General features: G+C 42.8%; 1 protein-coding gene across 4 annotated transcripts in view; it reads right to left on the bottom strand.

Moving 5' to 3' along the window:
- Positions 1-14,457, bottom strand: part of ATP8A1 (ATPase phospholipid transporting 8A1) — a 559,403-nt gene that overhangs the window by 319,915 nt on the left and 225,031 nt on the right. For all 4 annotated transcript variants that reach the window (XM_029588616.1, XM_029588605.1, XM_029588632.1 and 1 more), the window contains one exon: positions 6,213-6,285. In XM_029588616.1, coding sequence (XP_029444476.1) covers positions 6,213-6,285 — 73 coding nt within the window. The remainder of the gene's footprint in view (positions 1-6,212; positions 6,286-14,457) is intronic.

Genomic DNA, 14,457 nt, shown 5'->3' with positions numbered 1-14,457 from the left:
CTTGGAAGTGGAGTAGGGGTTTGAGCCTTTTCATGACTTGTAATTTATAAAAGCAGTCCTTGGTAGTGTTATTGATGGCTTTCTTAAGAAAGCCATCAATAACACTATGTATGGAAGGGCAGTTACTTCCATACAGGGTAACCTGTATGGAAGGGCAGTTACTTCCATACAGGGTAACCTGTATGGAAGTAACTGCCCTTCCATACAGGTTACCCCCATGCATTCTGATAAGGGTAGTAACTGCCATTCCGTGCAAGTTACCCCCATGCATTCTGATAAGGGTAGTAACTGCCATTCCGCGCAAGTTACCCCCATGCATTCTGATAAGGGTAGTAACTGCCCTTCCATACAGGTTACCCCCATGCTTTCTGATAAGGGTAGTAACTGCCATTCCGTGCAGGTTACCCCCATGCAGAAACGTAACATCACCCCTTTTCGTCATTTCCAACCTCAAGCCTTTAGGGATACACAGTGTTTGTCCCATGCCCTTTTGAACTCATTAACTGTTCTCAGCTTCACCACCTCTTCTGGGAGGGTATTCTCCATGAAGAAATATTTCCTAATATTGGTTCTGAGTCATCCCCTTTAGAATTTCATATTGTGACCCCCTAGTTCTACTATTTTCTTTCCAGTGGAATCCTAAGTGGTCAATATCTTTCTGATAAAGTCAACTGCTAAAATTCTTCTTACTAAATTCAATTTTTTTTTTTTTTTTTACTTTAAAAAGATTTTCTAGAGCTTTCCCTTTTCTTTTTCGGGCTGGTTTCTGGATTGGTGTAGCAGAGACAAAAGAAAGAAAATTGTCAGGTAAGTTTAATTCTTTTCCTCCTAGTCTTTCTGCTACACCAGTTTAAAATAATTGAGACACTCCAAAGCTCAGTCATTCAGAAAGGGTGGATATTAAGCCCGCTTTTAAGACACTAGCACCAGAAGCAGCATTTTCTTTCGTGAAAGCATCTAATCAGTAATAACTTGTGAAGGTATGAACTGATGACTATCTCGCCACTTTACAAATTTCTTCTAGGCTTACTGTACTTAATTCTGCCCATGAACGAGAAGGTGCCCTTACTGAATGGGCTTTAATTAATTCTGGAACAGGCTTACCCTTTAACAGGTGTGCAGAAGATATTGCTTCTTCTAACCATCTTGCTACCATTGCCTTTGATGCTACTACCCCTTTGTGCTGACCTCTAATCAGCATGAATAACTTATCTTTTTCCTAAAAGAATGTATAACTTCCAAACATATTAATACTGTGCACTGCACATAGAAATATTTAAATATTTTCCTTTTCCCCAACACTTTTTTTAAATAAAGGCTAAAAGATTTATGAATTGATTTATATGGAAAGGAGACGCAACCTTTGGTAAAAAGGAAGGTACTGTTATGACTGAATCTGAATTAATCTTTAAAAATGGATCTCTACAGGAAGTTGCTTGTAATTCCGAAATTGTCTAGCTGAAGTAATAGCAACAGCCAGACCCGCCAATAAAAAACGATGCACATCCCTAGTGATATTGCCCCTGTATAGATCCATGAGGAGATCTCATTTAGAATACTATGAAAATTCTGGAGACTGCACCTTCGAAAGGATATAAACAGGATGGAATTGGTCCAGAGTGTGGCTACTAAAATGGTCAGTTGGCTTCAATGTAAAGCACATGGGGACAGACAAAGATTTAAACATGTACCTCAGAGGAAAGGTGAGATAGGGGAGATATGAAAGAGAGAGTCAAATATCTCAAGGTTTCCATGCACAGGAGGTGAGCCTTTTTCAATAGAAAGGAGGCTCTAGAACAAGGGGCCATGAGATGAGGGTGAAAGGGGGTAGGATTCAGGAGTAATCTTAAGAAATATTTATTTATAGAGATGGTGATGGATGCAAGGAACAGCCTCCCAGTGGAGGTGGTTGAGACAAAAACAGTATCTGAATTCAAGAAAGCATGGGATAGAGGGGATCTCTAAGGAAGTGATGAGAATTATAATGCTAAATTAATTGGATAGATGGACAGACTGGATGGGCCATATGGTCATTTCCTGCCATCATGTTTCTATGACTGCAACCAAATCCAAATCTGCCTTTACTACATTGGCCTCTAGCTCTATGATTCTGATAATTGACTTAGGATATTTGCATAAATGATTCTCCAAGATGCTTTGCAGTTCTATAATTTTTGTTCTCATCTTATCTTTCCATTAACTACAAGATGGCAATTTTCAAAGCCATTTACCTAAGTAAATTGGCCTGTCTGAAGATTACACTCCTCAATCTGGAGTGCGAGGGAATGGTCACAACTAATTGCCGAGTCCCCCCACGGTGGGGGGGCATGCCTTAGACCTTGTCTTTCTTAAAACCATGTCAAAAATCAAAGATTGCCAATCTGAAATTACCATAGTACCATGGTCTGACCACATTTTGATCAAACTCAGTGCTTCTGTGATATCAGATTGGAGAAAAGGGGAAAAAAAACTGAATCTATTTCAATCTGTCGACAATGTCCTATTGAAGTAGAAGCACTAACAACTAGAGATGTGCTTCGAGAAAAAATTTTGTGTCGGGCTTTGTTTCGGGGCCCCACCCCCCGGAATTTCATTTTTCCTGTGGTTCAGGGCATTTTTTTTCGGGGGCCCCAATTTTTGGGTTAGTGCGCATTATCGGGAGTTAGTGCGCACTAACCTGGCAGAGTTAGTGTGCGCTAACTCAAAAATGAATTTTTTCCAAAATTTCGTAAAAAATACAATCGTTTTTCGGTCCTCCTGAACCATTCCGAATTAAGCAACTTCGTTGACATTGCCTAATTCGGGAAAAACGATTGCGTATCCCTACTAACAACTCCTGGCTTCCGATGCTACATGATATCGAGGTTTCAAGTATCAATAAAGTAATTGATGGTTGGAAAAATACCTTACAAAAAGCACTTGATCAAATTAATGCATTATGTCAATTTAAAACCAGTCTTCTAGAGCTGTTTGGTATAATATTGAATTAGTTAAAAAAAAAAAAAAAAGAGGTTGATGAGACAATCTGAGCTACGATGGAGGAAATCTAAATCGTCTTCAGATCATAAACAATATATGATGAAACTTGATGAATATAAAGCATGCGTTGATATAGAGAAGAAAAGATATTATTCTAATCTAATTGAATCATCTTTGAATAGGTCTAAAGTACTATTTCACGCTGTCAAATCCTTAACTTCTTGAGATCTCAATATGTTTTAATATTTGCTTTAATGCTAACAAAAATGAATTTTTTCATCAATAAAACTGAAAGATTAAATCTGTAATTTTCTAATATAGCGAGCATTGATACATTCATTGATCATCCCATTAATTGGGAGTTATATGATGAAGTTTAAGTTATGAAATTAAGGAAATTATTGCTAAACTTAACACTCATTTCTGTCCAATGTTAAGATGTTCTAACACTGCTCTGAAATGTATCAAGGATGATTATGCAATTTTTATTGCTAAATTAGGGGTAGATTTTATAATATGCGCACGCGCAGTTCCCGATGCACGCACATGGATGCACCCGCTGGCATTCGCATGTTATAAAATCAGGTGGCTGTGTACACATGCGCTCCGGATTTTTATAATCCACACACGCATGTGCGGACGGCGCAAATTTATGCAAAGTTCGGGTGGAGATACAATTGGTCCTGACTGGGAGGGAAGTTCCCTAACCCCCTGCCTAACCTTCCTTCCCCTTCCCCCTCTCCTCCCCACCCCCTAAAGCTAACCTACCTTGTCTCAATTTTTTGTTTTATTACTTGTTGCTCCTCGGAAGCAAAAGTAATTTAAGCGCGCTGGCCAGCTGCCGGCTTGCGCTTCCCTAGGACAGTGGCTAGTGGCTAATGGCCGCTGTCCTGCCCTGCCCATCCCCTTGGCCCACCCCTTTGAAGACGCCCGGCCCCTGTGCACGTACCAGTGTTTACGCGCAAGGCCCAGCCGCACGTGTAAACCCCGGGATTTACACGCGCATGCCTTTTAAAATCCGGGCGTTAGTGAATTTGTCACTATGTCAAGGTTATGTTCCAAAAGCCAATCTTGACGCTGCAGATTTGAATAACTATAGACCTATTTCCAATTTAGCATTTATTTACAAAAATTTGGAAACAACAGTACTGAAACAATTCCAGATTTTCCTTAAAAATCAAGAGGTTCTTGATTTACATCAATATAGTTTCCATTCTGACCACAACACAGAAGTCCTTCTACTTTCCCTTTTTGATATATTTCGTAAAGGCTTTGACAATGGATCTGAATACTTTCTGGTGCTCCTTGATTTAACAGCAGCATTTGATGCTGTTGATGACGACATTTTGCTTTATAGCCTCAGAGAAAAGGGAATAGCCAACATAGTCCTTAGCTGGTTTATTTCCTTTTTAAAAGGACACCAACAGAAAGTAGTGATTAATAATGCTGAGTCTGCTCTTTTTGAAGTAGAAACTGGAATGCCCCAAGGGTCTGCCTTGTCTGCATCTTTATTTAGGGGTACATTTTAAAACACAGCGCGCGCGAACAAAAGTACGCCGGATTTTATAAGATACGTGCATAGCCGTGCGTATCTTATAAAATCCGGGGTCGGCGTGCGCAAGGGGGTGCACATTTGTGCAACTTGCGCGCGCTGCCTGTTCCCTCCCGCCTCCCCCCCACCTTCCCCTCCCTTCCCCTACCTAACTCACCCCCCCGGCCCTATCTAAACCCCCCCCCACCTCTGGCGCCGGGCCGGCTGCCGCGCACCATGTTCCGGTACGGGGGCTGGTCCAGAGGCTGCGGCCACGCCCCCGGAATGTCCCCGGGCCGAAACCACGCCCGCGGCACCACCCCAGATGACACGCCGACCGCGTCATGCCCCCCGACACACCCCCGGATGATGCTCCAACCGCGTCACGCCCTCCAACACGCCCACCCCAAGAAAGCCCCGGGACTTACGTGCTTCCTGTTTCAGGAGGCATTTACGTAGGTATAAATTTGCAATAGATTTGCAATGAATGATGGTTATAAGTTTTAATGCTTAAGCATGCTATTTATTGCTTTTGCGTGTTATTTTATGTTACTATTTTATTCTATGCTGCTAAATATGGCAGGTCAATTATAAGCAGAAAATAAATGATGAAAATAAGTAAAATAACTAAAATGCTGAACATACAAATACATGGCTTACTAGGGAAGAGCCAGCATAGATTTATCAAAAGGAAGTCATGTTTACTAATGAATTAGAATTCTTTGAAGGGGTAAATAGGCATATGACTAAGAGGGAGCCAATCAACTGATATATCTGGATTTTCAGAAGGCATTTGAAAGTACTTCATAAGAGACTCCTGAGGAAATTACAAATTCATGGGATAAGAGGCAATACATTATTGTTGATTAGTAGTTGGTTAAAGCTGGAGTTTCCAAGGTATCACAGTATAGATGCCTAGCTCTGGTCAAATTATTTGGGAAGTAATAGAAACAAAATTATGACTATCATAATGCCTCCATATGGATCCATGGTATGACCACACCTTGACTACTGGGCACCATTCTGGTCACCCCATCTCAAAAAAGATATAGCTGGACTTGAAAAGGTAAAGAGAGAGACAATAAAAGTGATAATGTGTATTGAAAAGCTCCCTCATGAACAAAGGCTTAACAAGTAATGGGTTCTTCAGCTTAGAGAAGCAATGACTGACGACAGATATGATAAGAGATTTATAAAATCATGAGTGGTATGGTGCAAGTTAATGTTTATTTACCATTTCAAGTGGTTTCATGGAGTGTCCCCTAATACCAGTACCAGCTGGTAGCAGATTTAAAACAAATTTTAAGAATTATTTTTCAGTCGATGCACTATTAAGCTAAGGAATTTGCTACAGTAGAATATGACCAAAGCTCATAGTATAGGTAGGTAAAAAAAAACAAAACACAAAAACAAAAGAAGGTTGGGCAAATTTCAGGAGGAAAAATATTTGCTATATAGGTTTAGGGATTGTCGCCCCTTACTTCTAGGAATGAGCTATGAAGTTCTAAATGACTTTGATTGGTCACTGTCAGACTTGATGGGTAGGTGGCTTGATGGACCATTGGTCTGACTCATAATGATGCTTTCTATGTTATCTAAAATTTGAGTAGATAGAAAAATGTACTAATTTTTACATTAAAAATGCTAAAATTTGTATTACCTTTTTTGAAAATAATATAGAAATTATTACAGTATTACTTACATGATTGCTTTGAAGATTTTCCAGCAATGATGAATCATTAAAGGCCTGGTCTTCTCCAGCCTGTGAACCATGCCTGAAAATAAAAAGTAAAGAACAGGAAAATTAATTTATTGATATTTGCCTTTATTCATTGGCAATAAAAGTCATCTTATAAAAATGAGAACTTATTGCCTTCATGAGTCTCCTGCAATTTATAGGTCATATTTGCTTAGTCTAATGTTTTAAAAGTCAGGTTTCTACACATTCAGTTACTTCCCCCAAAAACTAGATCAAAATTTCCTAAAGCTGAGATTAGTCAATATCAATTCCTCTGCCTAATATTAGCTCCTATTGTAAAAGGTACTTTGAAAAGATTACCCTATGAAGTCAGACTAGTCTGGTGGTGGTAAAAAAATAAAATAATTACTGCAATGAGATCGCACTGATCAGACTTGTAAAAATTAGCTGAACTGCTGAAATGCTAAAAAGTATGAAAAAGGTCAAAAAGTATGTTAAGGATCAGCACTGAGTTTTGTTTTTGCCTTCTAGCTCAATTTACAAGAAATCACATGATTTACAAGAATTCAATCTCATTAGCATATATGAAATAAAATAATGCCAACCAATTAGGAAAATATTAACTAAGTAGCTAACCTTGGTATGCAAATTAGAGGAAGTGACCTATCTAACCTACTGCATCACTAACGTTTCTGAGACTGCGCCTGAATTGCCTTGCTGATAATTCTACTCTCCTGAGATAACTCAGTAAATATCTGTTTCTTTCAGCAGCCCATGTTAAGCATTTATTTACAGCCCACAACAATTTAAGATTCATGGTGAGTTCTGCACATCACTGCTATTACTGTCTTCACCACTTTTTAAATAAATACATTTTCTTTTCAAAAGTTGCAATTAAACAGGATGGATCTGCAATGATGCAACAGCTTGTTTTTACAGCCACCCTAGCACTAGATCTACATGATCTGTGGAGCTCTGTACTACTCTAGCAGACTTTTAATCAGGAGAAGACCATAACTGCACAACAGGAAATGTATTCTAAATAAAATCTGAGAAATGGCAGGCCAGTTTTGACACTGAACTGCTTTCTAATGCCAGGGCCTGTCATTATATAACCAGTTTAGCTCTCATTTCATAGCAGCACTACAGGGTCTAATAAGTGAGGTAGTCAATCCTATCACACTCTTAATATCTCTCAGTGATTTAGCCCTTGCATAGATGCTTTCAGGTCACACTTTCAGTTGAGCCGACACCATTTCCTAACGTTAGTGCAAATAAGAGATGTGTGATGACTTAGGTGTGTGTGTAGTGGTCTCTGTGCAAAGGATAGCCTTTAAGCAGAAGGCATCAACAGCTTGAAGCTGGAGTGATAAATGTTTACACTAGCAGGACTACAAATCCCAGGATTCCAGTCACCTAGTTAAAGAGAGATGGTGCAAGAAAAGGGACTGAGTCAGAGGGAGGTGCCCTCAGCTTTCCAATAGGCTGCTAGTTCCCATAAAAGAAACTGGAGGGGAATAGGAGGGCAGAGCGGACTGAAGGAGGTGGAGAAAAGGGCACCTGGCAAACAATGGAAGGCAGTGCTGAGGAAGAGGATGATGACAATGACCCAGATCCAGATGGACATTTCCATTTCTAAGCTATTTTTTTGTCTAGAAATAGCAGGGAAATGGTGGCCATTCCCATGGGGATTTGGGGAGGACTATGTTTTGAAAGCAACAGAAGGTTAAACTTTTGAAGTAATATATTAGAAACTACTGCAGAAGTTTAGGCCTATTAGAGCACAACTCATGAGAAACCTAGAGAGAGAGAGAGTTTAAAAGAAATAAAATGACAAAAACAAGGAGAGGAAAGGAACTTATTTCAAACCCCAGGGAACACTAAGCAAATGGGTGACCAATTTCAGGGAGAGAAGCTTTTTTTTTTTTTTTTTTTAAAGTTTAAGGCTATTGGCTAGAACCTGGTTTGAGAGACAGAGAGAGATAAGCCCAATATTAGAGGCAGCAGAAAGGCTGAGTTGTATATACCCAGGCAGATTAGGCTGAAGTTAGCTTAATTGGTGCTGGGGCAGTTTACATGTGTGTGATCTGAAACACTAATGCCAGAAATGCTGAAGCTATGTAGTGAAAGTTGAGCAATTCTGAGTGGTGCTTGATAAATTCTGTTCCTGTATGCTTGTGGGGAAACTGTGGTGTGTAGAAACCCTGAACATTTGAGTTTGAAAGGTACTCCCATTAATTGTCTGTAACTTGTGCTGCAAACTATATCAATTAGAACTCTAGGCTATAAGAGCTAAACTAGTCAATCACTTGGAAACTCTGGCAAATAATCCTTTTAATCTGTGTGAGCCAGCCCAAGAGTAGTAGGAATATGAGCAGGACTTTTCTCCTTATGTTTGTGTCTGCTTGAAAGCTTAAAAGCCTTGCTAAAATCCGGTTCCAAATTGTTGCTGCTATGCTTGAGTGTTAGCTGCTACTGAATAAACAGAATTTTGGAAATTGAATTGTGGCTTGTTGTGGAGTCATTACTAAGGGCTAGAATGGTACAAAAGGGTTCTGGGAGACAGAAGTAGGACATCGCCAGAAGTGCCATGAGGAAATGAAAGTCCAGTTCCAGGTTTTGTTTGGAGTTAAAAGGGGGATTCCTCATGGTTGCCAAAGACATAACGAAGCAGAAAATATGAGAATCCAGTCTTCTGCATAGAATGATTGACACTAACATTAAACTCAGCACACCCAAGATTCGCCACAGGCTAGGGATAAGGACTCTCTTTGCCTTATGGTAAGAGGTATAAGATTTATGTGCAGGGGAGATTTGTGTCATAGAAAACCCCCTTATGCGTAGAGGGTGCTCCACCTCTTGAAAATCTTAAGACCCAGCCCATGAAATTGCTCACACTAATTCCAAAAATCAGCCCCAGTCACCCTGAGATAACATGCCATGCTACAAGATGACACATCCACATAAAGATTAAAGCCAGGGTATTATAAATCCTTGATATATTTAAGAACATAAAATTTGCTATAATGAGTCAGTCCAAAGATCAATGAAGCCTAGTTTCCTGTTTCCAACAGTGGTCAATCCAGGTCACAAATACCTGGCAGGATCCTCATAGATTGATAGATTCCATGCAGATTATCCCAGAGATAAACAGCAGATTTCCCCAAGTCTACCCTAATAATGGTTTATGGACTTTTCTTCCAGGAACTTGTCCAAACCTTTTTTAAAAGCAGGTACACAAATAGCTCTGACAATTAATTCCAGAGTTAATTATGCATTCAGAAAGAAATATTTTCTATTTGTCTTAAATCCATTAATTAGTAACTTCAGTGTGTGCTCCTTAGTCTTTGTACTTTTTGAAAGAATAAAAAATGATTCGCGCTTACCCATTTCACTCCACTCATTTTATAGACCTTTATCATATCTCCCCTCAGCAGTCTTTTCTCCAAGCTGAAGAGCCCTAACTTCTTTAGCCTTTCCTCATAGATGAATTGTTCCATCCCCTTTATCACTTTGGTTGCTCTTCGATACTTTTTCTAATTCTGCTATACATATTTATATTTTTTTAATTAATAACTTAAATGTAATTATACAAACATATCATGCTCCAAGAAATAACAATCAATAAGAAAATAACAGAAAAATTCAAAGTAGTAAAATAACATAACTGCTAATACAGAGACCACTATCAATTGAAAGGGCCCAGACCCCAGGGAATTAAAAAAAAAAAAAAAAAGGAAACAGAAAAAGGAAATGTATTCCTAAAGACGATATTCTCAGATAATCAATAGTCCAGGAATTATCACATATGTCTATCCTTGCCCACAATCTCGTAACATAGAATTAGGAAAAAATAAAATAACCACAAGATAAACCTAATTCCGTGGGGTGGTGGGCAGGTTTTTGAGGACTTACATCCTGTTGTCCTAGGAGAACATCAGTTACAGGTATTCTCTTAGGTCAAGCAGGATGGTAGTCCTCTCACATAGAAACATAGAAATGACGGCAGAAGACGACCAAATGACCCATCCAGTCTGCCCAGTAAGCTTCCACACTTTTTTTTCCTCTCTCATACTTATCTGTTACTCTTGGTCTTGAGTAACCTTTTGGTTCTATTTCCCTTCCACCCCACCATTAATGTAACCTTTTGGTTCTATTTCTCTTCCACCCCCACCATTAATGTAACCTTTTGGTTCTATTTTCCTTCCACCCCCACCATTAATGTAACCTTTTGGTTCTATTTCCCTTCCACCCCCGCCCTTAATGTAACCTTTTGGTTCTATTTCCCTTCCACCCCGCCATCAATGTAGAGAGCAGTGCTTGACTACTTCTAAGCAAAGTATATAGCTTAATTGGTTAGGGGTAGTAACCGCTGCAATAAGCAAGCTACTCCCATGCTTATTTGTTTACCCAGCCTGTGCAATTCAGTTCTTGTTGGTTGTTATATGAATATAAATCCACTTTTCTTCATTCCCCCTGTCATTGAAGCAGATAACTTCTCTGGATATGTATTGAAAGTGAAGTATCAGGCTTAATTGATTCAGGTACAGGGGTGAATGTGTAGCTACAGGATGCTCATGAACTTTACTAAACCCACAGGTACCTAATCTAGTGCCAATGGACACAACTGTGGTGCTGTGGAGAACAGAGGGAGACAGCCTGAACCCAAAAAAGGGGCCCTATCCCGAAAGAGTTTGGTTCTGTAGCTGAAAAAGATTCTGAAGGTCAGATTGGCCAAAATAGCTGTCGTGTTGGCCATCCCTGTCCAAACAGTAATGGGCAGCAAATGTGTGGAGAGAACTCCACATTACAGCCTTGCAGATCTTGGCCACAGGGACCGCTTACAAGTGGGCCACCAAAGCTTCCATAGCTCTGACAGAGTGAGCCTTGACGTGGTCTCCAAGCTAAAGGCCTGCCTGCGCATAGCAGAAGGAAATACAATTCGCCAGCCAGCTTGACAGTGTTTGCTTGGTAACCGCAACTCCCAATCTGTTCTTGTCAAAAAAGATGAAAAGCTGCTAGGACTACCTGTGGCCTGCCGTCCGCTCAAAGTAGAAGGCCAAAGCTCTCTTGCAATCTAAGCTTTGCAGAGCCCGTACAACCTGGTGTGAATTAGGACTTGGAAAAAAGGTGGGCAAAACAACTGACTAGTTAAAATGGAAATCAGTCACCACTTCAGGCAGGAACTTAGGGTGGTCCTCCGTACTCACCCTATCATGAAAGAACTTCGTGTAGGGTAGATATGTCACCAACGCCTGAAACTCGCTGACCCTACATGCCCAACTGACCGCAACCAACCTACCAGATCAGGTACTTCAGACGCAGGAGTGCAATGGCTCGAAAGGATCTTGCATAAGCCAAGCCAACACCCCGTTGAGGTCCCAGGACACAACAGGAGACCGCAAGGGAAGCTTCAGCTGAAGTAGGCCCCAAATGAACTAGCCCACTATTGGCTGCACGGAGACAGGGGAACAGTCAACACCTTGCTGGTAGGCCCCTATGGCACTCAGGTGTACTCTGACTGAGTTGGTCTTCAGATCAGTGTCCAAAAGGTGCAGCGAGTAGACAAGCAACCTCGGAGTGGGACAAGAGAATGGATCCAAGCCGTGACTCTCATACCAGATGGAAAATCTCTTCCAATTCAGTTTATAAGACTTACTGATGGAAGGCTTCCTGGAAGCTACCAGGACCCGAGACACGCTGTCAGAGAGGTCAAGGGGCTGAAAAACTAGCCTTTAAAAATCCAGGCCGTTAGAGACAATGCCCTGAGGTTGGGATGGTGCAGCCTGCCCTGATCCTGCGAGATCAGGTCAGGGGAGTCCCCAGACCAATCGGTTCTCAGAGAGAGATCCTGCAGGAGTGGGAACCAGACCTGATTGGCCAATAAGGGGCCATGAGAATCATGGCCCCTCTGTCTTGCCAGAGTTTCAGGAGAGTCTTCATCACCAGAGGAAGCAGAGGATATGCATACAGAAGGCCCTAGCCCCAATGGCGGGCAAAGGAGTCCAAGGCTGGCCTTCCATCTTTCCTGTACAGGGAGCAGAAATGGCTCACCTTGTTGTTACAGGGGGAGGCAAAGAGGTCCATGTCCGGGATCCCCCAAAGGTGTAAGATGTGATCCACCATTGCTTGATCCAGGGACCACTCATGGGGTCGAATGCTCGATTCAGCCAGTCCACCACCTCATTCTCTGTCCCACCAAGTACATGGCATGGAGCAGCATGCCCTGAGACTGAGCCCATGACCAAATGTGGACGGCCTCCTGATACAGGAGGAATGATCCCATACCTCTCTGCTTGTTGATGTACCACATTGCCACTTGGTTGTCTGTCTGTACCAGGACCGCCTGGCTGGACAAGTGATCCTGGACACCCAGAGTGCGTACCTGTTCACTCAGAGCTCCAGGAAGTTGATCTGGCATTGAGCTTCCTGGGCAGATCAAAGACCTTACATGAGGAGGCCATCCACATGCGCGCCCAAACCCAGGGTGGAAGCATCTGTGGTAAGCACAACCTGGGTTGGGGGGGAGGGGTTGAAAGGGAACCCCCTGCTCCAGATTGGGCAGACTCTCCCACCAACATAAAGAGCTCTGAAGAGGCAGCGTGACGCGAATGTGTATACAGAGGTCCTGGGTGGCCTGCTGCCCCTGAGACCACAGGATCCACTGAGCTATCCGCATAAACAGGCGAGCCCAGGGAGTAACATGGAGAGACGCGGCCATGTGATCCAGCAATCCAGCAAGTGAAGCAGAAGCCGGGCTGACACCTGTCGGTTTTGGTGGACTAGTCTCGCCAGAGATGCCAAAGCCAGTGCCTGATCGCAAGGAATAAAAGCCCGGGCCTGTGACATGTCCAGGCAGCACTGATAAAGTCCAACTGAGGCGATGGGGTGAAATAGGACTTCAGGTAGTTGATGACAAACCTGAGGGATTCCAGCACCCGAATGGTCAAGCATAGGGAGCAAAGCGCTCCCTCCTGGGAGGCGCTCTTGACCAGCCAATTGTTTAAGTAGGGGAACACGTGCACTCCCAGCAGGCGGAGGTGCGCACCCACTACAGTCAGGCAGTTGGTGAAGACCTGTGGGGCCAAAGCAAGGCCGAACGGCAACACCCTGCACTGGAAGTGGCTGTCACCTATGAGGACCACAGATACATCCTGTAACTGGGGAAGATCTCAATTTGGGCGTATGCGTCTTTTAGGTCGAGGGAGCATAGCCAGATCCTTCTTTGCAGGAAGGGAATCAGAGTGCCCTGCGAGACCATCTTGAACTTTTCTCTTCGCATAAATTTCAAGGCCCTTAGATCGAAGATGGTGTGGAGCTCACCTGTTCTCTTTGGAATCAGGAAACCCCCACCCTTGCTGATGTAGCAGTATGGGTTCTACTGCTCTGGCCATTACAAGGGTGGAGAACTCCATCCAGAGAATTTCCTGATGTGGGGACTAGCCCCACAACGAGCAGGGGGGAGAGTCCGCGGGGATACCTAGGAAGTTCAACCTGTACTCACGACGAATGATGGCAGGACCCACTGGTCTGAAGTAACTGTGGCCAGCAGTCCACAAAGGACTGTAGCCGACCTATGAGCAGAGGCCCCGACATCAAGGCTATGGTCGCAGGGCTTATGCTCCCTCGCAGCCAGTCAAAACCTCATAGTGGGGCTCTGCTGGGGTGCTAGCTGACGCCTGGGGGTCCGCTGCTGCCTAGAGCAGCCCCTAGAACCCACTCATGGCATACAGGCATGCAAGGCCAGAGGATTATATTTCCTTTGGTGATAAAAAGACCTCCTGGTACCCTGAAGTAAGGATTTCCTGGCAGAAGATGGTGGGTCTGACGTACTGGCTGAGAAATGCTGGAGGGTCTCGTGGTGATCCTTCAACTGAGATACAGCATCCCCTCACTTTATCTTCAAACAGATTCTCACCAGTACAGGACAGGACAGGTCTGTGAGTTTCTCTTGGACCTCCAGACAGAGATCCAAGGCTCAGAGCCATGCCATTCTACGGGCTCCAATGCCCACCACCATCCTAGCTGCTTTCTCAAATACATCATAGTTCGAATGCACATCATTTGACACATTCCAAGGCTTGCTGGGTGACTGCCAAGAAGGCTTCCTGCTGCTGTTGGGGGAGGCACTCAGACAACTCCTGAACCTGCCCTTCCAGAGGTTTTGAGTGTATTGGGTCATGTACAGCTGGTAGGAAGCAATCCAGGCTATCGCATAGCGCCCTGTTACACCTTCCTACCTAAGGCA

This window comes from Rhinatrema bivittatum, chromosome 1 (genome assembly GCF_901001135.1).
Source record: "Rhinatrema bivittatum chromosome 1, aRhiBiv1.1, whole genome shotgun sequence".
In the NCBI taxonomy this organism is placed as follows: Eukaryota; Metazoa; Chordata; class Amphibia; order Gymnophiona; family Rhinatrematidae; genus Rhinatrema; species Rhinatrema bivittatum.
Note: the sequence above shows the minus strand (reverse complement) of the source record. Positions and strands in the feature narration are given on the sequence as shown.